The sequence below is a fragment of the Blennius ocellaris genome (genome assembly GCF_963422515.1).
Source record: "Blennius ocellaris genome assembly, chromosome: 4".
Taxonomy (NCBI): Eukaryota; Metazoa; Chordata; class Actinopteri; order Blenniiformes; family Blenniidae; genus Blennius; species Blennius ocellaris.
In genome coordinates this window covers 23027099-23054135 of record NC_137653.1, presented here as the reverse complement: position 1 = coordinate 23054135, position 27037 = coordinate 23027099, and the positions used below count along the sequence as shown (strand labels likewise).

Below are 27037 nucleotides of genomic sequence, written 5' to 3'. Positions count from 1 at the left end.
ATATCCTCCGCAGATTACAGGGATGACGGCAGGGCTGGAGCCACAGCCGCACGGAGGTGTGGAGAGGGAGTACTGGGATGTCGCCAAAAGCAACTCGGTGGAGGTCCTCGAATCCCCGTCTGCGCTTCACTGCTGCTTGAGAATATTCACTTTTCAGAAAGTTCCCGTTGAATAATATGCTAATGGGGAACTTTGCTTGGAAACACTATCAGATTGTAAATCCACATTTAACGTGACGTTTTCATAGTGAAAACAAGAACACTTTGTCCCTAATCGGGGGCCTTTGAAACAAGTTTTTGAAAATGTTGATACTGCGCATGCACACCACAGTCGTAGTAAATAATTCTTCTGCACATGCGCGAGGCAGATGAACATTTTCAAGACATTGCTGTGTAAAAGTGGAAGTTTTCTAAAACCAAACCCAGAATAACAATCCGAGTTCATCGTGTGCTCCGATTGTTAATGTTCACAGTGTATTGTGCTCTGCACACACACGTGTGGCTTCATTACAAAAACAAACAGTCGCCACCAATGGCTGAGCTCAAATGCATGTTAGATTAACAGATTATTCCAATTGGCCACAGCTTGTGCATTTCGTGTGAGCGTTGACTTATACAAATCCTAAATCCTGTTTTTTGTGGGGGGGGTTTTCTCCTTGCTGCATCTTCTCAACAAGCAAGCGGGTATTTCCATGGTAAAACTTTCAGGTTCCACCAGGACAGGGCCACGATTTCAGCCTATTGCGATAAATTCCCAAACAGATTAATGGTCGGTAATAAGTGTTGGTTTTCTTTGGAACTTGTCATCCATTATAAGATTCTTGCCATTTGTGTCACAAGTTGTATCTTTGTGAGAACCTTGTGCGGCCAGAAACACAATCATGTCAATAAAATACCAATACACACCGTTTAAGCCACCTGGAAGTATTGACATTCAACAGTAATGTTCATGATCACTGATTATTTTCCAGTGAAGTTAATTGTTGGACTACTTCATGTCACTTCCATTGGCCAGTTGTATTTGTTGCCACGTGTGTTTTATGATTGATATTTCAGATGTTACCAGGTCTCGTGTTCTGGAGAAGGCAGCCAGACTAAATCAATTTATTGACGATGCACGAACAAGCCATAAACACAAAGCTTGATAATTACAGTAATCTATTAAAAGTACTCTGTTGCAAATTCTGCATTTTTATGACAGTGTCCCTGTTTTGTTTATCCCGCATGTCCGGGGATTGACGTGGTCCCCTTTGGTTTAGTGTTCTTGAAGGGTCTCACGAGCCAGTCGCATTGGAAAAGGGGACATTTAAGCTTCCTGTTGTTTATGTCAGTCAGCATTTGTGGTTTCTCATTACAAAACCATGACCAGTGGAGGACGGTGGAAAAGTTCCCCCTGACTTCCAGTAACATGAGGCGACGCGAACTGACGTGGATTGGGCTTCTACTGTCGCACAGCACAGCGACACTATACAACCCACTCGCCACACTCGCCAACCCTCCTTGCGGATTTGCAACATGCAGCCAATTTAGTTTTCCCCCGGCGCTGGATCGGTCCCCATCTCCCACCCCTCCTCCTCTCCGTTTCCCCCCCATCCTGCCGTCTGGACAGCGCATTAGAGTCCTGCAGTAGGACCCTGGATATACAGTTTTATTCCTTCAGTTATCTCCCTCAGCCATCAGTATCCAGTTACTTTGCATGTAGCCACGTCGCCACCTCCTTCAGACTTTCTCCACATTTCTGTGAAATCCACGTTTACGAAATCCCTTTAATGGTCTGATGAGTGAGAGATAAATGCGATCAGGTTATGCACTGTGGCAGACCAGTGGCTAGGACTTCAAACCAACTGACGACTTTGAGGGCGCATGTGAGAAAAACAGTCCTGCGTTTTGTACAAAAATGTATCCTTGTATATTTACTAAGTGGTGTCGTAAGTTGACAAAATTGTATTTAGAATTTAGACTTAAGGTGTTCACATTTTCTTTGTTTTTTATTAACAGTTGTTAACGCCATAGTGAAAACAACTACATACAGTCGAACACCATCACAAAGCATTCCAATACTGCAATGTCTGCCAGATTTATCGAGCAAAGTATCTCCACATGCACTCACAACATTTTAATACCAACTTGTACCACTAGATGGTGTAGTGAGTCGCACTATCATTTTGTCGCTCCCGCAAAAGACAAAGAAACAGCAGCTTGTCAGATTAAGAGCTCCAGATGAACAAATGACCGAACAAAGCAAAAGTCATCTTACATTTTTACTCATTGATTTTGTTGTGTTGCAATACAGTGGAGGCTGCTTATTGCAGGGGTGTCAAACAGATTTTAGTTCAGGAGCCACCTGCGTTTCAATGTCATCGTGAGCGGGCCGGACCCATGAAATAGTGCCGTATTAGACTTTAAACTCACACCTTCAAGTTTCTCTTTGTTGTGGTGGAGAGATTTTCACAAAACCAAAACAATTACGACAGATAGTGACTACAATCTCAACATAAAGCCAATTTTAATCAAACTTCCTGGTTCAAAATGCAGTCAAAAGTCCCAAGCCTTTTTTTTTCTGTAACTGTTTCATGTTTTTACAAACTCACCCTGACAGTATGTCTTTCAAACTAACGTTAGTTTTCTAGCTTTCATGGCAGCATCACCGATATCTCAGATTGGGTCTCAGTGTTGTGTTTTGTCTGCGACTGTTAAAAAAAAAATAAAAAAATCCACCCGTTTTTTGAGAAATCATTTTCAATTTATTTTAAGAAATAAATCCAATTCTTAACTTTTTACCTTTGCTTCTAGTTACATCTAGTATTTCTTCTTTGTTAGTTTAGTTTAGTGTTTGCTGGAATTCAGACTGTTGCTTGGGCAAAGCGAGCAGCTCCAAAGTGTACATGCATCTGCTCTCTGACATTTACGGGCTGGACTTTTATCAGTTATTCAGTCACTCGGTTAAAATGGTAATTATTTGCAGCCCTAGTTGTAACCTTAATCCTCGTCTGATGCTTGTGGTGAAACTGACAGTTCCTTAAGTTATAGGAGAATGCATCGTCCCACAGGGAGAAAAGACGCCGCATTATTGCGGTGTAAACCACACGGGGAGGGCGTGCACTGCCGCCATCGCCACCTGATCCCACTGTGGCTCGACTTAAAGTCACCACTGTTAAACTGGGCCCAGTGGGACACCGACACAACACCAGGCGGCCCCCATGAATATGAATGACTCAGCGGAGCATAGATCAAACGCGCAGGACCCGCACATTTAAGAAGCACCGCGATAATAATTGGTAGGGGATGTGGCCACCTTTAGCCCTGTTGTCTCCTTTAAGAAAAAAACTAAACAAACGTTGATGTTTATTATAACAAACCACATGAGATTGTTATCGTTTGGTCTTACACCCACTGAGATAGGAACCTCTGATACTGCGTCACGTCTAGACCAGTAATGAGTGAAAGCTGGGTGGGTGTGTGTGTGTGTGTGTGTGTGTGTGTGTGTGTGTGTGTGTGTGTGTGTGTGTGTGTGTGTGTGTGTGTGTGTGTGTGTGTGTGTGTGTGTGTGTGTGTGTGTGTGTGTGTGTGTGTGTGTGTGTGTGTGTGTGTGTGAGAGAGAGAAATTTTATGAAATCTCCGAACTCGCCAGCGGACCGTCACCTCCCCACGCTGGAACAAGTCCTCGGCTTGCTCCGACCTCTCACTGGTGCTGATTGTCTATTAAATGCCCCCCCCCCACCGCCCCCCCCCCCCCACCCCTCACCCTACCCCACCACAGATGCCATAACCTTCAGTGCAGTTGTTCATATCAGAGTGCTGTCTCCGTTTTGACTTTGTGAATGGGATAATCTCAGTGTGAAAGAAAGATTAGCCAGGCGAGAGCGCCGGCTAAAACTCTCCACTGATCCCAGCCCCGGGGCACAGCAGTACGACTAATGTGAGCAGAGAATTAGTTTTCATGCTACACTGGATGAAAGTTTTGGGCCTATAGCAGCCCCTGACGAGGAATGCCCACAGTTAATAATGAGCAATTGTTAAATTCACACAGATACCTTCGGATGTTGGCCCGAGGCAACTTTTTTGTCTTCATCGCTTGTCCTTCCCCTTAAGGATCCTTCTTGCATCCTGCTATCTCTTGCTTTTCTTTTCTTTTCTTTCTTTTTCTTTTTTCTTTTTTTTTTTGTCCAGGCTATGGGAGAAAAACCAAAATTCACTGGAAGGTTTTAAAAGTCAGAAATCAAATGTGGAAATTAATTGGACAGGTAAGGCTGTTAACCAAATTCCCCTCTGAGTGTTCTTATGTAAATTAGAAACTTGTGAAGCAGAATAGAAATTGAACATTTGGATAGAATTCGTTTTAAAAAAACAAATGTGTTTTACCAATACATAAATCAAGCTATTAAACGAAATAAAAAGGAAGTGGATGGAATGTAAAATGGTGAAGTACAAAACCCTTCTAAAGCAAATTCTGATTACACAGTCACCTTGGTGCATAATCATCCATGGTTTTTCTTCACTGAGTTCAGGTTTCACCTTGTGTTTTTTCGGTGGCATTTGACAAAAATTAACATAGGATTTGCTTGACATTTGACTGGAGGAGCAACGAGCCCCGCTAATAAAGCAGCCGCCTCCAGGCTGAGCGAGTGCCGATAGATAGGGATCAGGGGACACATCTGGCTGGGGGGAACACTGCTATCGCCCAGATTCAGAGGGTCTTTCCCCCAGGACGCCGCCTCCTTTCCCTTCCGTCGTGAAATCTAACGAGATATGCAGCTTATGACCTTAGTCGAAGTCGTTCTTCGTCACGCGTGCGAAGAGCCGGTTCACATGGTGAAACCAGCAGTGATGATACAGTTTGGACCTGGAACAAACGTGATGGATGTTTTGAAATATCTTCAACTTATTTTTCTCCATTTTCTCGCTTCACCAAATTTGATAAACCATCTCACACACAAATGCCAACCCACGGGTGATCAAGACCTTGCAGGCATATGTTTGGTTGGACCTTGATAAAACCCTGGCAGCCTCAGGGGAAACATGCACATGCCACACAAAAGCCTGGAATCAAACCCAGGTGTACTTGCCGTGATGCAAAAGTGCCCATCTTGCTGGATTTATAAGCACAGATTCACCATTCTCAGGCCCCTTTTATTGTTTTTTTTATCTTTTTTTCTGATTGTCCATCTACTGTGTAGAAGAACTGTTTAATGGTGTTTCCAAAAAGTTGTGTTTTCACCCCGTTTACACGGAGACAGAGTCGAAGCGTAAAGGGTCGACAATAATGGGAAAAATGTTTCTCGTCTCTGAAGCTAGAGTACGATCAGACCGTGACCGACGGCTTTTGTTTGCCCTTCTTGTTGCCCCTGATGGACATTTATCTGTGGCTGGCCGTCCCATGCTTGAGCAAACAGCAGCACAGATGCCAGGTCTGGCTTATGGAGCCCCCTCCGCTGTGGGCTGGCGGGGCTGCGGACACCGTGAAGGGCCCCGGGAACCAACCGCATGTCGCCGGGGCAAAAGTTTGTCTGGCCGCGCTGGGGAGGGCCAGCATCAATATTTATCTGGTTTATTTGTTTGCTCTGGCTCGGGAGTTTGTGTGTTCGGTGATGGACAACACGAGCAGAGAATGCGCAGTGTGTCTTTGCGTTGGATTAGTGCAGCAGAGGTCACAGACAGGATGTGTTGCAGTACAGCTGCGAAGCAAAGATATGTCCTCCGCCGTCTAAATGAGGGAGCGCTCTGGATTTACACGTGTGAAAGTCAAAATGAGCTTATTTGTCTTTCCGTCATTCAACAATAGATCTGCCTTTCAATTAAGAGGACTTCATCTGAACCCTCGATAGTAACCTGCCCTCCACCTCATGAATAATCAATGAGTGGCTGCTTAATAATCATTTGGGGGCGGGTGAAGAGGTGGGGGGGGGGGGGGGGTTCAGCTGAGCCCGGGCACCGGTCCGCCAAGAGCTTTTGCAGAGAACCGATGGAGGAGGAAAGGAGGGAGCATGTGAGGGGAGGCAGGATAAGAAAGGGGTGGGGGGAAGTGAGCGAGCGACGAGGCTGAGTGCAGGGAGACAGCCACACACGAGCTTGGGGGTGGGGGGTGTGGGGGGGGGGGGGGGGGGGGGGGGTAGTCAGTCCTGTCAAGCCAAAGTGTTGGTGCAGCTGTGAGAGAAGAGGAACGTCGGACGGACGGAGGGAGTCGGTTCACAGAGAAGGAGGGGAAGCAAGACATCCACTTGCCTGGCTCTCTCTCTCTCTCTCTCTCTCTCTCTCTCTCTCGCGCTCTCTCTCTCTCTCTCTCTCTCTCGCTCTCTGCCTGTGAGGCTGGAGGCAGAGCCTGGATGGTGTGATCTCCTCCACCATGGGATGCAGCCTCTGTACCCTGCAGAAGCCCGAGGAACAATACAAACTACTCTATGAAGTCTGCCAGGTACTGTGACCGAGCTTCTCCGCGACTCCGGGCGGGAAGTTTGTAAAGTTTTTCTCTCTCGTTGTCTTCTCCCTCTTGTTCCTGCCACTCCTGGCGAGAGCCTCGGCCCACTCCCAGCGTCTCGTTGACTTGTCGGAGGGCAGCTGGCGGAGTTAGTGTCTGAGTGGGAGTTGGACTGTTTGCCGGCCGGAGCAGCCTGAACTCTGGCCGCAGGGGTCAGCGGGAGGTGGCGGGCCGCTGCTTTGAAGGAGGTGGTGTGTGTGTGTGGGGGGGGGGGGGGGGGGGGGGGGGGTGATGAAGAGGTGACAGCTCCTTCAGTGTGTCTGCTCTCTGCAGTCCACCTCCTCATTGTGGCGCTGAATGCTGACTCAGGGCTTTGCGAGCTTTAACCCCCGTTTGACTTTGACTGAAGTTTATGTTTAACGCTCGGGCGCTTGTGTTGCACATTTTTTTTCTCCAAAGAAAATAGAGCAGGCATGTTATAGATGCATCATTAACAGATGGCGGGGGGGGGGGGGGGGTAAAGGGGGGTGTTTTTCACACTGAAGTCCGGATCTTTAGTCTACTGTTCACCACCTCTCAGTGACTTCTGAGAAACACTTGGGTGCACTCGTGATGTATTGTTGGAACAGCTGAGTCTTTCTTCAAGAAACAAGTCAGTCCTGCAACTGGCTTTTCAAAATACCGCTTTCCTTCACTTTCATGTGACAAGAAACTTATTTGAGTTTTTCAATTTAGACCTTTTACATTCTAATGATTCGCCCGTCTTCACATCATGCTACTTTTATGCAAAACTATCAACAGAGTCTTGTGAGTTTCATCTTTTTTCAGGGCATGGCAAATGGCTTTATATAACACCTTTCAGCCACCAAGCAGTTCATGATGCTTTACCAGGAAATACTGTAAAACAAACATGCATTTTCTTTTCATGCAATGAAAAATAACAATATTACTTTATTGTGCAAACCTTTAAATGTGACTTACTTTTACTTCTGTTTATACCCTCTGGTGGTAAATGAGTAGCAAGATGAGAGGGATGTAATGTAGTGCTTATTTAGGGTTTTGTATTTCATTTAAATTTTGATAGATCATAGTGTATTGATTGTCTTGATTGATTGCTTCATGGATGCTGGAGGGATATTGGCAGAAACTCTGCATGTCGTATTTGGAACCACGAAAGCAAGCAAAGCCTGTGGAACAGGAAAATGATTGCTCTTTTACGTTGGAGAAACTTTCCAAAGAATTAGAATTTGGATCCAACTAACGCTTTGCCACAAAGAGTCGTTCCCATGTTTTTTTTAGATTTTTGACTCTCATGAACAATAATGGGCTGCAACTTGAAACGTTACTTAAATTCTCTTGAATCCTGACCTCTCGTGGCTACAGTAAGAGGAAAAAACAAGAATGTGATGTCGCCATGCAAGAAAATCAACCTTAATATATGAATGAATTGAATTAATGGATTAGGCATCAGAAATAATTCACATTTATTTTAATGTAACTCAAAGTCACATGTATCAATGTTTCACCATTTGTCTGGTCAGACTTTAAATTCCAATGCATAAATAACAAAAACAAAAAAAATGGCTTCAAGCTGAAAAGAGCAGTAAGAATATACTTTAATATGGCAGGATGATTAAAAAAGTAAGAAACTCGTATGGGTGAGAGCAAGGATGGTTTACTCTCAGATTTTAGAGAGGAAATATTATTGTACTTGTTTATAAGGTCATATATACATTTCATTTACATCACACCAATGATTCTAATAATATCAATGTTATTGCTATACAAGCCCGAGTAAGGAGATATTGGTCATAGAAGAGGTAATATATGCTAATTTACCTTGTTTAGTGAGTGGAGTTTCACGACCGGGATGTATTTTTAGTGCTAACCTGCCCTCAGATGAACTCTGCCTGAACTCACCTTCTCCACCAATGGTCTGAAAACTCATCAATCACGGCCAACAAAGATGTTCCTTATTGAATTGGGATCGAAATGTAGCTGTTTTCCCTCAGTGCAGGGGTCGTCTGTACATGGCTTGCTCTGTGGTTGGCATGCGGTGCCCCTGAACAAAAACCTACAGCATGCCGGGTTTTTCTCTGCTCTTTGCGGGCTTTGCTGCCATGTCAACTTTAATTGAGACAACACACCCGGAGAGCTGGTCTGTTCTTCTCAGAGTGTTTGGATTGGAGTGCCAGTCCGGTCTAATGACTGAAAACAGTGACCCATCTGACAGCAGCCAGCCGTGCGACTCTGACAGACTGTGTTGCATTTCTTTGAGGACTGGTTTCTGTAGCAATTTCTCTCTCTCTCTCTCTCTCTCTCTCTCTCTCTCTCTCTCTCTCTCTCTCTCTCTCTCTCTCTCTCTCTCCACCCGATAATGGATCCAAGCCAAGCATTATCCTCCTATCACACCAAATTACATCTCCATTTACTGCACAGGCTGCCGGGTGGCTTGTTGTTAGTTTAAATTAATGTAATGATCAAGCTTTCTGTAAATCTCCCTCATTATTCCCCTCCTTAAAAAAAAAAATGAAAGAAAGAGAAGAAAGGAATAGACACAGGGTGGGTCCGACATTGCGTTTCCAAGTAGTTTGGGATTTTTTTTATCTGGTGTGTTTTGAGGAAAAAAGACCAAAAGGTTTTGGTTGTCTGAAAGAGAAAATGGGTGCTGCGCAGTAGCTTGAAAAATGGATCATGTGTGGTCATGTTGGGGTCAAAACTCTGAGTCGTCTCCACCCCTCCACCCCCCCCCCCCCCCCCCCCCCCCCCAACTGACTGCAGATAACAGCCGAAATATGGTGTGTGGAAGACGCCTGTCACCACCTTTGTTCTGCTCCTGTCGCACTTTGGTCCTGCCTGTCAGTCAAACCGGAGCGGCGGGACGCTCGTCTCTACAGCAGCCTTCACTTATCTTAGCTCCTACTATTGTCACGCTGTATAGAAAGTCAACATCATCACAATCAAAATCTCATTTCGCTGCTCTAAAACATCTGGAGAAGTCCAGTCTTGGCTAAAGAGGAACGAAAACTTTTTTTTTTTTTTTTTTAAACATAGTTTTCAAAAACACTGCTACTGCTACCCTCTGGTTTTCTGCCCTGGGTGAAGACCCGCTGCCGCAGACCACCCACACCCGGACCATGGTCTTTCCCTGCGCACATGAGGGCGCTGCCATAAGCCTAAACACAAAAACACTTCGTTTTCACGTCTTGTAAATGAGCTTCAAGCACAGTTTCTTAAGCCACACAGACAGTGTTCGTGTTCCGTCTGAGACATCCAATATCGTGGATATAGGCCACTATTTTTTTATGTAGGAGATTGGACAATTTGGTCTTGACAGCTTCAGACAGGGTTTTTAACTGGGGAAAAGAAACTGCTGTGGAATGGTCTGCGCCAATTACAGCCATTACTGTCGTGAAGGTTTTCAGTGTTTGTGGTGACGGTTTCACAGTCGACCCTGAAGGTGTGTCGTTGGTCCGGTTTAACCACACCGAAGTTTCTCGAGCCGTAGCTTGAGTGACTTGTTTTGCCGCCACTGTAGAAATAAATTCAGAACCACTAAAAAAAAAAAAAAATGTAGTTTCTGAGTTCTCCAATGTCTTTACTGCAGAGATGGAGCGGCGATGGGATCTGTCAAACGGCGTAGAGTTACGGCTGTCACACGCGATGAGATCCGAACGGCGGCGTGAAAAATGTCTGAGGGAGTGATTCAAGCTGCTCCGGCGTCTACTCACTTTTTCTGTCCGACTCCTCAGATTAATGGTATTTCAGTAAAACGGGCGAAAGCGTTTTTTTTTTCCTTCATGATGAATGGTGTTGGGGGGGAAATAACACATCCAGTCATTCGGGGTGAGGCTTTTGTTTTCCTGTGTAAAATCTGTGAGAGCAAATTGTACGAAATCAACATCTGTATGACCGCCTGCTGTGCGATCTGCACCGCTTTATCCCCGTTTCTGAAAATAAATCTTCGTATTTCATGTGCTGTCTATAAAAGATATTGAAGCTTGACCTAGGCATGTCTCTATCTAAGCTGCTCGAGGCTTGAATTATTCCGTTTTTGGTCCACAAGCTCATTAACCGTCAGGTCTTATTCTCACTGAGACGACGACTGGATTCTAGTGTCTGGTCACTTATACATAAACCATTGAGTTTAATGAATATGCAGAGCCTTTTTTTTTTTTTTCGGCTGTTCTGTGTATAGTAGATGGTGATGAATGAAATATGTGTGAGCAAATCCCTAGCTTGTACCTCAGGGGGAGAGTCGGGGAAGTCTTTTTTTTTTTTTTTTTCACGCTCCCTCATCCTGACTGATAGTACGGGCATATCCTCTTGATCAGAGACGCTGGCAAGGCGCCTGCTTTACTCTCTCCGAGGACCTAATAATCCATGAACACTTGAAATCTTTCCAGTTCATTAAACACCTTAACTCTAACTCCCGTGTTGAACCTGTGAAAAATATGGTTTTGTGCTGTTTTCTAAAAGTCAACAGATTGTGCATCTTTCCCCCCCCCCCTCCTCCTCGCCCCTACCTGGAGGCGTTTCATCAGTCCTAGCAGAATTAAACACACACTTGCTTGGCTTGTTTTGCTTCAGCAGTCTGTTTTGTTTTGGGGTTTTTTGGAAGGGAATTTATTCAGAGTATTGGTATTGGCTTATCATCTCAAAGGAGTTTGTGCCGCTGTACTTGTGTCAATAGAGCTGCGCCAGACATCAAACATGGTTAAGGTCTATTAAACGCAGCCAACTCGGCGTTCTGGATAAGCATTTTCCCCGTTTTGTTATGATCATTAAAAGCCCGGTCGGCGGCGAGCCCGGTGCTCCCCTTTTTAAACTTGACCCTCCTGACAGCGGTGAACCCCTCGGCCCGATCTTCAAAGCTCAAGGTAAGCACCATGGGGAGATGTAAGCTCAGCTGCTTTTGTCGGAGACTTTAGCGCGCAGGCCTTGGAAACTCTGTTTGACAGTCCGAGGGCTCTTAATCTCTCCAGAAGCGCTCTGTAATGGCCGTGGCGCCATGCTGCGGTTCTTAGAAGACCCAGAGCTTAATTAGAGCCTCGGCACAAACTGGCTATTGAGGACTGTGATCCACACTGAACCGATCTGCACTATTGTTTGTGTCTCAAATCCTTCATATTTTTAGGTCTCTGTTTCTCGCTTGATTTTTAAAAAAATATATATAAATTCCATGCGCTTTTCCCCGCAGGGGAACGGCACCGTAAAGCAAACTCAATTGATCTGCAGAGCAGCAGAAGTTTACAAATGAACCCGCGGGACGTTTCCCCCCTCCGAAGCTTCCCCTGCTCGCTCCTAATTAGGCAGATTTCTGATTGAAGGCCTGCAAAGATGTCACGCTCTGCTAAAGAAGCCAAGTTGTCACAACGCCAGATGGTCGCAGCGTGATATCTCCTGGACGAGGCAGACTGAAAAAATGAAATGGAAATATCTCTACAAGACAATTCTTCATCCAGTCAATCCTTCCCACAGTCATCACAAAATATAACTTTTTTTTTTTCTTTTTTTTTTAAAGGCAGTGGGGGACTCGAGGTTGAGCGCGGTCTGCCTGGTCCCCCCCCCCCTAATGAGGCCTGACACAGCCGGCGTACGCTGACAAAAGCAGGGATCGCCGAGTCGAGCTCACTGGAGCCTGACACTGTGTGGGTTTTTTTTTTAATAACGGCTGAGATCTGACCCGGTGTGCCGTCACATCTGTTAAACACCGGAGCAGGTGGCCGGGGGAGCACTCGGAGGAGCTGGCGTACTTACCGCCAGTCCAAAGCAAACGACAGGGAGGGATCACAGGGACAAGAGACGTAACGAGGTCCCCACGATACAACAGAACAGCAATGAGCCGGCCAAGCAGTGATTCTCTACCAGAGAATGGCGGAGCTGGAACAGTTTCACTGCTGTGTGATCAAGTTTATTTCCTGTTCCGTTGCTTCGCCTGCCAGCATTGTCTTTTTTATCAGTTTTAGCAAGAAGCTGCAGTGAATTCCCATCAAGTTTACGATTTCATGATAATTCTCAACTCCAGCAGATAAAGTTCCCATGTGACTTACTAAAAAAATTGGCACAGGTATTTTATTAGAAACGGCTCCGAACTATCGTTTCAGAATTTTTTTTATTTTGAAATTTGTTGTTTAGCAACTCAAAAATACGTTATTATCTCAACGACTGTGGAATATCATTTTTAAAAGGTCTATTAGAGTTCATTTGGCATTTGTTGTGTACTTCACTCTCGTAAATCCAAAGTATCAGTTCATAAAGACCAATAAATGTTATTTTACTGGCACCATAATTGATATCCGACCATCTCAGCATGCTTTTCTTCCATTACCATTTGCTGTGATGTATTTGACCCCTCAACTGACGCCACTGATCGAATGCCAACAGCAGCCGGAGATTCCTGTGTATATCCACCATACAAGTCAGATTCCGGGCCTTCCTTTCTTTTTTACCTGTACTTCTGTCCTCACCGTGCCATGTTTGATCATCGAGGGAACAAACTTGACTTTGCTGATTTGGACAAACAGATTCCGGTTGCATGCATCAAGCTGAGTGCGCTATTAACCTTGACAGAGAAACAGCCCAGTGTATTTATTGTGCAGACCTGTGTTCGTGTGGCCGGTCAGAGATAACCGACTTAATGAAGCGCGACACGACCCTGTGTTTCGGAGTGAGTGCCGTATTCGATGGCCTGTGAACTCAACTCCTGCTCTATAGCCGGGCGCTGATACCCGTGCTGTGGGGGTAGACACTGATGCCGCCCGCTGAAATGAGGCTTGTAAAGGCCGGCCATTTGTTTTATGACCTCTGATGACTGCTGTGGACTGCTGGAGGTAAAATATTAATCATAGCACTCTTTGAAGTTTTTTTTATGTGCATGTGTATAATTTTCAAAGAAATCTTTACGTCTTTGGGCTAATGTTTAAAAACATCAACGTGTGGATTTGTTCAGTATTATTCGCGCACGTGTTTGTGCCGTGTTTGAAGGATTGATTTGTTTCTCAGTTCATTCTTTCTTTTCTTGTTTTTCATTCATTATTTCACCCCTATGTAAAATAGAATAATAGACATACTTTGTTTCACATGCTTTAAAACCCTTTCTATCCAACGTTTCAAGTGACGACACATTGTTTTTGAGGTTTTTTTTCACAACGGTTTACAATTTGTAGTTAACATGGCAGGCCACGAGTTGGCGCTGTTGTTTCTTTATGTAATGAAACTACACACGTGCACTCAGAGAACAACATGCTATAAACATTAACAATGCGAGAACACGGACATTCTAGTGGACAGACAAAGAAGTTGGATTGTTATGACAGTGACTGTCAACTCCAAAACTACCAAGTCATTTAGAGAATATGGGCTGGGAGTCATGACACCCTGGAGGCAAACAATTGTTGTTATTGTCAACTTGCTTAGATGAGAACATATCGCTGGAAACTCACCAAACATATTTCACCTAAAGAACCGAGGTCACGGCGGGTTTGTCACCATGTCCTCGCAAAGCTTTTTGTCACGTTTTTTTTCTAACTTTTCTGTAACTGCACTCCTTCAGATACTTTCCCTTTGAGAATTATTCACTGAAAACAGCCTGACCGCAATGTGTGGGTATTCCTTCCACCCAAATACAGACTCCTCTTTAAAGAGCTTAAAAGTGAAGTCGGATAAAGTTCATCGGCTGCCTCAGTCTCGCCCCACACCTTCATTGAGACTCTGCAGAGTGAACCAGCGGTGACTCGGGTACTTAATTGATCAACAATGGATAACACAATGCCCCATGTTTAAATCAGATTAGGCGTAACTAAACAGTGGTGTCTGTTTCAGCCAGCATTAAGTTTTCTCAGCCGTTTGTTCTGTAATCCTCCCTAAGCTTGCACTCTGCTGTAAATAAAGGCCGCCATGTTCTTGGAGCCTGGCGGCACGTAGAGTTCTCTGGCCCGTCAGCGACACCAACAGTCATTTTCATACACGCAGCCCACAGTTCCACACGTCCATGTTAGAGGATCGTTGACTATTGCTTAAATTTAGCTTCTTTCTTATAAGAATGGGTGAAAGTGAAATAAAAGAGGGATTAACTGTGCTTTTGAAGCAGAACTGACCTACATTCAAACTGCCACTCAAATGCAAGATAGGCTCCCCTGCAAATAAGCCTTCAAGTCTTCATGCGCTCCGTCATCAGTGCTTCTCTCTCTCTCTCTCTCTCTCTCTCTCTCTCTCTCTCGCTCTCTTTATCTCTATCTCTCTGTGTTTCTCTCTTGGGCATTTTAGAGAAGTGTCCAAGAAGTGTATAGCACCAGAAAGAAGTTGGGAGCTCCCCAGCTCTCAGACCCCCTTTTAAAATTCCCAGGGTTTCCTCGGTGTTGGCCTGGCAGAGTTTCCACTCGGTTCACCTCACTGCATCTCCCCGAGGAACTGAAACACTGGCTATTTAATGATGTTCCTCCCCTCTTTATTAAAGGATTACATGGTGATTGAATGGTTGTATTTAAGACTAATGTTACATGGCTCTAAGTCCTGGAAAAGCCTCCTCTGTGGTGTAATGACTAGAAAATAGACCTATTTTACTGAGATGGTGAAGTTTGAAGCCCAAACTTGAACAATGTACAATCATTTTTTTATTTTTTTTTACTGAAAACAGTGGATGACTCATCTTATTATCTGCAACCTGTCAAGCTTCATATGTTCACATATTGAAGTTGAAGGTGAGGCTCTAAAGGTAAATGGATTTCACTCATATAGTGCTTTTCCACTGCTTGAGCAACACCCAGAATGTGTGTACACTGTTAACCACATTTACCCATTCAAACACACATTCACTCTCCAATGAAGGCAACTGCCATGCAAATGAGCACAATCCATTCATCGGGGGCAGTTACAGGTTCAGAGTCTTGCTCAAGAACATTCCATGACAATCTTTACATCGATGATCTCAGACAACGTAACAAACCTCCTTGGGAACTGATATTCCATTAGCTGTGTAGCAATCTGTCCTTTATTTCCCAAAATGTGGCATTGTTGCAAACGATGCTTTGATTGCAAATGGTCATAGATTTTCCATTCATCTTTTTTTTTCCGGCTTGATTCTTTTCATTATCGAGGTTCTCATGATATGGTGAAGCTCGGTTTCGATGAGAGCGCCTGATTAAATAAAGAATAAATGAGAACTGGAGGCAGCCGCACATCATTCACAGCAATACACGGACGATAATGGCAGAGAGGGAGCCTGCAGACTGGCAGGTAAGTGTTTTTGGCAGCGGGTTAACAATGAGTAGACACACACACACACACACACACACACACACACACACACACACACACACACACACACACACACACACACACACACACACACACACACATATTTCAATCCGACGTGATTTTCGTTCCATAGGTGACGATACCACATGTTAGCATGATAACACAATGGTACATGTGGCACGGCTCACCCCTGCTGCCCCTGATTATTACCCAGCAGGCTTTGCACCGGCACGGCTATCACACGAAGCGGAGAGGAAAATTGAAAGTCTTGACTTGGTCTGGAGCAGCTGAATCCTCCGCCAGGGAAACGAACGGGTTTCCTTGGGTTGTTTTTCAGGTCAGATGTGAGGGTTTAATTAAAGAAAATAAGGGGTGAATTAACAGAGACGCAGCTGTGTAAATTCCTCGCCACACAGCAGCGCGCTGGACGTTTGATTTAGAGCTAATTACTATTCCTTCAAGCTGCCCTCTTGTCATCAAAATGGATTTACGAGAGACCCCCTCCTGGAGGATGCGCTACACGCTCACAGAGTAATTTCTGCACGTCAGTCATCATTGTGTCACAGGAACAACAGCTGAAGTGTTTGGTCCGACCCGAGCCCACCCTTCCTCTCCACACACTCGACCTGTTAAAGTCTCTGGAAATTGAGTCGTCTTGGGGGGGGGGGGGGGTGGGGGGTTAGTTTCAACACTCTGAGGAGGCTTTGTGTATGTTTTTTGAGGAGGGGGTGTTGTGTGTGTTTTCTCCCAATGTGCCGCTCCATGTCAGAGGTGAGCGAAGTGAATGGAGGCTGTGAGACCCCCCTCCTCCTCCTCCTCCTCCTCCTCCTCCTCCTCCTCCTCCTCCTGCCTCATGGAGAGCACTGAGGCAGAAAGCTCCCGGGCTCAACAAGAGCAGGGCTAAAGGCTTTGTCTGTGGTTCGCTGCCTTCAAGTAGCCGCGGGATTCCTGGCAGTCGGGTCCGACTGTTGTTGGAGTCTGCACGCAGAGTGGAGGGAGCATAAAGACACTTGTATTCCTCAGCTGATGTGCAACATCACGGCTCGCTGTGGGACGTAGAGAGGCGGTCATTGTGCTGTGTGTAAAGAACGTGTCATTTGTGGATGACAGTGGGGGGAAAAAATTAGGATTCGAAAAGGACTTTCATAATGTTTGATAGCTTGTTTTGGTTGCGTTTTAAGTGTTAAAGCACCATCTTTGATACGACATGAGAAATTGACAGAGCACTTTATTTGGTCTTTTGTTGGTTGAATTGTGATACAGAAGGCCTATGGGCCAAAACTGAATATAAAGTGTTGGAGAAGCACTGTTCCATTCAAAGCATTAAAGTGCTCCATGTTTCACAAAAGTTTAATCTTCCCCCAACATATTGAAAAGGTTGCATTCTTAGTCGTAGTCACAAACAGTCATAGCATTACAATTGACCCCTTTTCACTGGAAAATGTTGTAAATGTAAAAGTGACTCATTACAGTAATTTATTCTTTTTTTAAAAGTGATGGTGTTACTTGGTGTTACCCCCCCCCCCCCCCCCCCAGACAGCAGATAGATGACTTTTATTTTTTTGTGTGTGTGGCAAGTTTGCATTTCCTAAGATGATGTGATCTGAGGCTGAGCATTAATCTGCTCTTGTTGTTTGCAGGTACATAACCACCTCTGACCTTTCCATTAAATTAGGCCTCTATAGTTTCTTTATGCACTGTTTTATACGCAGATGGACTCGGTGTTCACACCGTCTGGGTTGGTCTAAATGTACTGCCATCATTCCCGGAGGTATTTTAATACTGCTGTCCCCTCTGATGTGCACAGTCCAGAGTCAAGTCCGCCAACTATGTCATGAATTTGAATGAGCTATCCGCAGCCAGAGGCAGGCTCACCGACTCTCCCCGTGTTTATCAGAAAATTAATCCTCAAACATGGACTCGGATGTATGTTAGATGTCGGGAGGAGTGAGAAGGGATGCTAAAGATTCATGACACGCCTAATGACCTGTGACTCTACATGTGCTTCCTGAAAGTCACTCTCAGAAGTGTGTGTGTGTGTGTGTGTGTGTGCGTGCGTGCGTGCGTGCGTGCGTGCGTGCGTGCGTGTGCGCGTGTGTGTGTGTGAAATGAGAACAGCCGCAGGCTCAGATCCTTATCAAAGCTCTCAACACATCCAGGAATCACAAACCAACAAATTCAGCGAGATGCTATGATGGGAAGCAGAACAGCAGCTCTGTGTCGACTCAGATAAACCAGAGAGCTCCATGCTCCTCTTCTTGTTTTGCCATCCTGTTCCTCCTTTGTGTTCACACACAAGTTTCTTGTTTTGAAGGTTGGCACCCAGAATCGGTCTTGAATTGAATACATAGATCAGTCATTTTCAACCCTTTGGTTATAACACTAGTGGCCCAACATGTAAACTACATTGTTTTCAGTGTTTCTGCCGTTTCCCTGTAAATGCGAAGGTTTTCTGAAAACATGAAAGTAGCGTTTTCACTTGAAATGTTGCCATGGAAATGGGGCCTCAGACGTAGTGTCACACCAGGTTTGGTCTCATTGGACCTGGTAAGACATCATTTCGCGAGCAGGGATTCCAAAGGGTCTTTTCTCATCTTTCATCAGCACATGGAGGCTTTAAGTGGCTCAACCACACTTAATTAGCCTCTTGTCCACGACACACCGCGGCCTTTCGCTCAGATTAATCTCCACAGGTTAACGGCCGGCACCCACTCCACCGGCTCTGATGGGAGGTCAGATTAATCCTCAGCTGAGAAATTACTCGGCTAAATGAGGGCTCCTGCACACATCCACAGCTAATGACCTTGATTAATTAAAAAGGGACTCTTCCTAATTAAGGTCTTATTCTGCGTGGTCGGACTATGACCCTGTCAAACGAGCCGAGACAGTGATGAGTCATTACTCAAACAGAGCAGCGCGGCGAAATATGTGTGGGCAGTGTTTCATGTCACGGTGTAATCATTGCAGATAATGATTCCATCATAAAGGACATCCTCTGCACAGAAGCATTAAAACGGTAAAGAAGCTTCAAATCTGATCACTTTTGCTCCACTTCTCTGTGCAGGTCAATGGAAAGGATCTTTCCAAAGCCACACACGACCAGGCGGTGGAGGCTTTCCGCACTGCAAAGGAACCCATCGTGGTCCAGGTTCTGCGCCGAGCCCCTTACCCGAAGCTGGTCGGTCCGGCGGCGGACGCCCAGGTCTCGGACATCAGCACCCAGACCGACATCACCCTCCAGCACATCATGGCCCTCGCACAGATGCCTCCCTCCTCACCTCCGATGACCGAGCTGGAGGAGTACCTGCTGCCTGATGAGTGAGTTCATCATTGATCATTTACAATACAAAGACTGCCAACAGTATGGGCTTCTCTTTTTGGGTGCTGCAAATCTTTTAATAAATTAATAAATGACCAAATTAGTAATCACACACATGACTTCGACCATTAATAGTTGATATGTTCCTCATATTAAACCAAATATGGAAGTATCGGTGGTATAGGGGTGTCAAACACATTTTAGTTCTATGGCCTTATACAGGACCAGAATGGTTCAAATAGTGTCATAATAAAGTTTTTCTCAGTTGTCGTGTAGAATATACATAATGAAAATGTCTATATTTTCACAAAACTCAAGGATTACTACAGAAAATGACTACAATCACAACATAAAGTAAATTTTAATGAAACCGTCTGGCGCAAAATACAGTGAAATGTTCAGAAACCTTCTGCTGTAGCTGCTGCATTATGCATGTTTTTACAAACTCACCCTGACAGTAAGGCTTTGAGGCTAGTTTGATATCAACAAGCTAATTATATTTCATAGCAGCATCACCGATATCTCAGCTCGGGTCTCAGTGTTTTGTTGTGTCCAATAATCCAGAAATCTGTTTGAAAAAAACAATATTTTCTTTGAAATCTTTCAAATTTGCGTGGTGGTTTAGCCAGATTGGAGCCTTATGTTAAACCTGTTGTAAATGTAGCTTGTGACATTTACTGGAAACTAAATTTTTAAAACGTCTTCGTTTTCCTCCACCACACTTACATCTGCTATTTTACTCCATATTGCAAAATAAGTGTTTATCTTAAACTTTGGTTAAGAACAAAACCAAATAGTACCAAAATTCAATTATATTATGAAGTTATGAACCACATGTGGGGATTGCTGGGTAGTTTGAGACCCCCGCTCTGAAGTATTCCAGTCAAAGCAGTCTGTGTGGAAAATGCTGGATCCTCCTGAAGGTTCCTGAAGAACCTCGTCTCTTCCAGCACAGCTTCCTCCATCCTCTTTCAAGGTGGAGCCTGAGCCCCAAATCCAGCCTCATCTGGATACAGCTGGATGTGGACGGTTTTCCTTTGACCGACTGACCTGAACCTAATTTTCTAAATGCGTTGCCACCGTTTGAACGTAAATCACGTCGAACTCCAGAAAGGCTTTGAAACGTGTGTTAGGAGAACTGGGCGATGTTGAAAATTTCACATTAGTTTTAAACACAGCTCAACCTCTCGGCTCGGTGGTTAATTAAGACGGCGACACCTTATCTTGTTCTCTGGAAAGCGCCGCTGAGATCACACACAGGATGAGATTGAAGTTTGGAGGGGATCGTGTCTCCGTCACTGATGACAGACAACAGCTCCCCCAGGGCAGGCAGCCGCATTAAACTGACGCCTCTCTTCAATTAAATTTGCATATCACCGTGCGTGTATGTGTGTCTCTCTATTATCGGGGTCCAAAACCAGAGCCTTGAGGAACTGAAGCCCCGTCTACACGACACTGTTTCAGGCGAAATCGCATCATTTCTGCATTTTCATGTCAGAAAAGTTTGGTGTTTACATGGCAACATTTTGAAAATGAGAAAACGAGTTGGCACTGTCGCTTGTTTTCTCAATGAAACCACACACACACATGCACTCAGGAGCACACGGACATTCTAGTGGACAGACGACCAAGTTGGATTACTATTACTATAAAACCACCAAGTCCCCAGGAGAACATGGACTGGAGGCAAACATTGTTCTTATTGTCCGTCGACTCGCTCATGTGCAAATGAAGTATTTACTACGGCCGTGGTACACATGCACGGCACTAGTGCCAGAGCCCGAGCGTTTTCAATAAGCTGCATTTTCAGTGGCTCTGAGCACCATTCTCACGTCAACGGAAACCCAAAACGCTATGTTGTAAACAGGGCCCGTGTTATAAAAGTATGATATTTTATCCTGTAAACGGGGCTTTAACTTACCTTGTAGGAACGACATTTCTGAACCCGACCACATGTAACAAGTTTTTAAAGGTTACAATATTACTTTACTTAAACTTTGGTTAAAATTTGTGTGAGGAACTTAATTGGGATGATTGAAATGAAGGGAATGTATTTTATATATGTGGTGTGTGTGAGGGCATGCGCGTGCCCTAAAGCTTGCAGACAGTCTGAGTCTTACTCTCTGTGGCAGCGGTAGTTGCCCTTTAATGAATAGTAGTGATTTCTTTAATTGATTCCCACGTCAAATTAATAACTCTGCATGTTAATTTGCGATTAGCCTCTGGGCCCAGCTTCATTTTTATCAGATTCAAGAGTGATTTCTTCATCGAGTTCTCATTACCTCCCCCAGATTTCTCATTTAATTTTCAAACTCTGGGGCACAATGCAATCCAGATTGACAAATGCGCTGGCAGATTCCGTCTCCTTTTTAATGGCGGTGTGTTCAATTTGCTCTCCAGTCTGTGGCAATTTATTCTTCCCCCTTGTTTTTCCCAGACACACTCCGGGCCATGCGTACTTCGACCCCAACGACTTCCTGGAGGGCATGCAGCAGGACATCGAGCGCGAGGAGCTGGAGTATGAGGTAGAAACATCCGTCCGCACTCCGACGCGGCCGCTGTCTTCTCAATGAAGATCTACATTGGGACAGAAGCTGATTATTGCTCCATAATCAGACCCCGGGGTCGCCTCAGTGTCTCCAGCCGGACGGCCTCGCGCCCCACCGGGAGTCCCGATGCCTCAGAGTTATTGATGGCGCACGCCGCCTGCGATGTAAGCCAGACAGGGACGGAGTTGCTGGTTTGTTCCAGCAGATGCACAACGGCGGCGTCATTACTTATTTGTGACAGGGACTAATAAGTCCTCCTCCGCAGTGGAGATGAGGCCGGGAGGATAATTAGATGACGGGGATATTAGGGCGGCGGTGATGAATCAGACGGCGCTAACAATGGCAGGATGAGGCCGCGATCAAACCCCTTCTCGTGCACCTTCAGTGACCTTGGCCAACACCGACACCCCCTCCGCTTCAGACGCCGCACACAGCGGACCATGTGATTAACTCCCACAGAGAAACCGGGGAGGAGAAGGGTGAAGTTTGGGGTGACGGATGACTAATCTCAGTTGTCCTTAAAAAAAATTTTTTAAATGGAAACACAAAACTTTTCTCCATTTGCATGATAACAGTAATCGGACCCACTGAAAATGCAACTTTTTCAAAACCCTCCAATGCTGTCTCCATGTAATCAGTGAAAACAGGCTCATCTAGATTTTGTTCGAATTTAACAGTCTGCTTTTAGGCTGTTTTATTAAATCACAGCAAGTATTTTACTTATAAGCGTCTTCCTGCCTCAAACAATTAATCTTAATCTTCGTCTTAATCTTCTCATCCAACTTGGCCAAAGTGTGAATGTCTTTTCCAGAGTCTTTTTCCCAGAGATATTCTTTACTTATCTAGTTTGTGGGGGTTTTTTTCCGGGGGGGTTAACCCTCGCGGAGTCGATTGTATGCCCTGGAAGACCATCCCTGCTCATATCTCCATCTGTATCTGGGAGATTACAGGTGTTGACAAGTGAAAAACAGCCGACTGCCCGTCTCAGTCCGCCGCATCATCTCTCATTCTGTCAGCGGGCCCAGAGGAAAGCCAGTGGCCTCCCGCCGTCCACATGAGAGATTCATTAGAGTGATTGATGAATCCCCTTCGCTCAGCGATCCAATTTTCTAGTCAATACATTCAGTTCGTCAACAAACACGTGGCCAATTTTCTGCTCAGCCGCGAGAAAACAAGCCATTTCGGGTAGCGGGGAATATTAATTAGCGTGTGTTTGACTCACCAGGAGGTGGATTTGTACCGAGCCAACATCCAGGACAAGCTGGGCCTGACAATCTGCTACAGGACCGACGACGAGGACGAGGCCGGGATCTACATCAGCGAGGTTCGTGTCGCCGGCGCTCCCGTTCAGACCCCAAATGAATTGCAGCCACTTGTCATCACGATTATAACTTACAAATAAAACCAATCTGCTCGCCTTAGATTGATCCGAACAGCATCGCCGCCAAAGATGGACGAATTCGAGAGGGTGACAAAATCATACAGGTGAGGTTTCTGATCAGTTTTATGATATTTATTCTTGGAAATCTATAGTTTGTCTAATAACAGAGAGTATATTTGATGTACAGTATTTCCAAATTCCGAAATACTTGTGTGTTCATGCAGATTAATGGTGTCGAGATCCAAAATCGGGAGGATGCTGTGGCACTGCTGACCAGTGAGAACAACCAGAATATCTCCCTGCTGGTGGCCAGACCAGAGATCCAGGTATATGGGACACTTTTATGGTTGCAAAATCACTAGCAGTCACAGCAAACAAGACAAACACGAACTTCCCATAGCAGATGGTCCTTGTGTGTGTATGTGTTGTTTTTTTTTCCTCTGTTGTGGTGGAATATGTGCGTCTAATGAAGCGTCTCTTCTCCCAGCTGGATGAAGGCTGGATGGATGATGACAGGAACGACTTCCTGGATGACCTCCACATGGACATGCTGGAGCAGCAGCACCATCAGGCCATGCAGTTCACCGCCAGCATGCTGCAGCAGGTACACACACGCACACATGCACACACACACACTCACTCAGAATTATCTATAATTGTATATAATAGGCGAAGAATAAGAGTCTTTTCACAACAAATGCAATAATTTTTGCTCGCTTACAAAGCTAGATAATATTACAGTGCTGACATAATTTTGTAGTTCGTGTCTACTTTGTTGACTTGTGCTGTACTCTATCACAGAAAAGTCATGGATGTGGAAAATAAGTTCAGAGATGAAAATAATGTACATTGCTGTGTCAAAATGGCCTCCTGAGCGGTGAGACTGCTGGCAGTGGGACAGTAAATGTTTACTGACAGTTGATAAGAATGAAAAGTTCCTGAGGTTAACTCTTGATATTCCATAGAAAATGCTTGGGGTCATTTTTGACCCTGCTTATTGAAAAGCGGGATAGTGATAGAAAAACTGCAATTTCTTAAAAAGAAAATGCTCAAGGAATTTGTAAACAAAAAACAAATGCAAATGGCCTCATGTCACAAACATGTTGCATAGAAACAATATAGAAACTTTTAATTTCAGATTTTGCAAATCCTTGGATCATTTTTGACCCCACCTATGCATCTAAGGCTTAAAATTGTCTTTATGTTGAGATTATAGTCAAGGTCAGTATGGCTCTTATTTACGGGTCCGGCCCCAGTCAAGATAAGATTGGGTTGTACTAAACTAAGTGATTACACTCTCAGGTAGTGCATTTTCTTGCTCCTAACTCAAATTGTGTTCCGCTCCTGTGCAGAAGAAGCTGGAGGAGGATGGCGGGACCACAGACACGGCAACACTCCTCTCCAACCACCACGAGAAGGACAGCGGCGTCGGCCGCACGGACGAGAGCACGCGCAACGACGAGAGCTCGGAGCAGGAGAACCTGGGCGACGACCAGACCACCGCCTCCAACACGCTGGGCAGCTGCAGGAAGCTGACCTACAGCCAGGACACCCTGGGAAGCAGCGACCTGCCCTTCAGCAGCGAGACCTTCATCTCCGGAGACTACGCCGACGCCGACTTCCTCGGCATCCCCGCCGACGAGTGCGAGCGCTTCCGGGAGCTCTTGGAGCTGAAGTGCCAGATGAGCGGCGCGCAGAGCCTGTACGGCCAGGGGGGAGGGGCGGGCGCTCCGGACCAGGAGGGCGTGGACAAGGAGCTGGAGCTGCTGAACGAGGAGCTGCGCACCATCGAGTTGGAGTGCCTGAACATCGTCCGCGCTCACAAGATGCAGCAGCTGAGGGAGCAGTGCCGCGAGTCCTGGATGCTGCACAACAGCGGCTTCCGCAACTACAACACCAGCATAGACGCTCGCCGCCACGAGCTGTCAGACATCACCGAGCTGCCCGAGAAGTCCGACAAGGACAGCTCCAGCGCCTACAACACGGGGGAGAGCTGCCGCAGCACCCCTCTGACCCTGGAGCTCTCCCCGGATAACTCCCTCCGTCGAGTAGCAGAGGGCCAGGGTTCCGCCGGACCTTCTGCCGCCGCCACCTCCAACGGCCGGGCGCTCAAACCGCTGCTGTCGCCTGTGCAGGAAGCTTGTGGCCCGAGCCGGAGCCGAGGCTCCTCCAAGGATTCGGACGGATCGCTGCAGGCCGAGAGCAAGGAAAGAAAGTCGGGAGAGTCCGGCAAAAGCGGACGAAACTTCCAGCCCCATTCGCCGTACAAGCACGCTCACATTCCCGCCCACGCGCAGCACTACCAGAGCTACATGCAGCTGATCCAGCAGAAATCGGCGGTGGAGTACGCGCAGAGTCAGATGAGCCTGGTGAGCATGTGCCGGGACCCCATCAGCCCGAGTGACCTGGAGCCCAAGATGGAGTGGAAGGTGAAGATCCGCAGCGACGGCACGCGCTACATCACCAAGCGGCCTATCCGGGACAAGCTGCTGAGGGAGCGAGCCATCCGGATCCACGAGGAGCGCAGCGGGATGACCACCGACGACGACGCCCTGAGCGAGCTGAAGATGGGCCGCTACTGGAGCAAGGAGGAGCGGAAGCAGCACGCGGTGCGCGCCAAGGAGCAGAGGCAGCGGCGCGAGTTCATGAAGCAGAGCCGGGCCGACTGTCTGAAGGAGCAGGCCGGCCCCGAGGACAAAAAGGAGCCCAACATCATCGAACTCAGCCACAAAAAGATGATGAAAAAGAGGAATAAGAAAATATTTGACAACTGGATGACTATCCAGGAACTGCTGACCCATGGTACCAAGTCACCGGACGGCACACGGGTTTACAACTCACTCCTGTCAGTGACCACAGTCTGAGTCTCCTGGGACGAGCCGGGTCCCGCCAGGACGGACTGTACAGCCTTGCCTCCTTCAGCGTGGCGCCGTGGTGTAAATAGGAAATAAGGACAAACTTTTTCCACCTGATTTGGATATCTTTCTCATTAACCTTTTCTACCTTGTGCTCGCTCAAAACACAGCATTGGACAGTTTGGAAGGTTTTTAAACACAGAAAAAGCCAGCATTTACACTATTTTACACTATTTTGTTTCATACTATGTTATCTTTTACCAGTATTTTACCGCATACTTAATGCTTTTATGGAAACAATGCTATTTTCCTGCAAGGTAGAACACATAATCCTTTTCAAAAGGACTTTTTTAAATTGATTTGAAAAGAAGAAAAAAAAAATACAGATTTTGTATGAAATTCACTTTTTTCAGTTTTGTTTTCTTAAATGGTGCTGATTTCCCAAAGCAAAACCCCACCAGCGACGTACCATCTGTTACGTAATGTAGACAACATCATAACATGATATCATTGTGTATGTACTTAGAGAACGACATTTCTCACGTTGTTGAAATTAAAAAAAAAAAAAAATGCCTGTTTTTGTTCAAGCACCCATTGTAGTCGCTTTCGTAGGGTTCCATGTATTGAACGGAGTAACAGCTTAAATCCTTAGTTAGCCACACAATTTGATGTCTTGTAAAATGAGAGAAATAATAAATTATTGTTTTATATATGAAGAGCTTTGAAACTTTGGAGTTTGTCATTTGTGAGATTTGGGGAAAAGTTCAACCAACTGAATCAATGGATGCTCAGTATTGTCAGACAAAAACAGTACAGTGAAGCTAAACACTGGTGGACGGAAAACACACACACACACACACACACACAGTCTCTGTTTTAGGTGTATTTAAACTCTTTGAGGCCTTTCAGCTTTCTAATGTTTATTAAAGAAACAGATTTTTCAAAGATGAGCTGCTGGACGTCACAGCAGAGACTTCAAGTCCTGTTTATACAGCGATTTCAAGTGACAACTCAGAACTTTTGTTACATTTTGGGGGTCTGGTTACACCACAACGTGCACTCGCCATTTGCTAGTGTTTACAGTGTGTTGTTTGTGTGTGTGGTTTGGCACACGTGCAGTAACAACGTTTCATTTTACAGACGGAGATGGAGTTGGGGCACTTTCAAAATGTTACACCTTGGAAGCCGTTTACAAATGTTTTCTGTTGTCTCTTAAAAACAATTTTTGTGAAAACTCACAACTTCAAACTGCCAGCATATT

At 45.6% G+C, this 27037-nt stretch overlaps 1 protein-coding gene across 2 annotated transcripts in view; it reads left to right on the top strand.

Annotated features, from left to right (window-relative positions):
• The window catches only part of pdzrn3b (PDZ domain containing RING finger 3b), a 125512-nt gene extending 98990 nt beyond the window's left edge, over positions 1-26522 (top strand). For both annotated transcript variants that reach the window (XM_080495215.1, XM_080495214.1), the window contains 7 exons: positions 18737-18990; positions 21429-21516; positions 22766-22864; positions 22963-23025; positions 23146-23247; positions 23409-23525; positions 24274-26522. In XM_080495215.1, coding sequence (XP_080351341.1) covers positions 18737-18990; positions 21429-21516; positions 22766-22864; positions 22963-23025; positions 23146-23247; positions 23409-23525; positions 24274-25785 — 2235 coding nt within the window. In that variant the 3' untranslated portion in view covers positions 25786-26522. The remainder of the gene's footprint in view (positions 1-18736; positions 18991-21428; positions 21517-22765; positions 22865-22962; positions 23026-23145; positions 23248-23408; positions 23526-24273) is intronic.
• Positions 26523-27037: the final 515 nt, after the last annotated feature.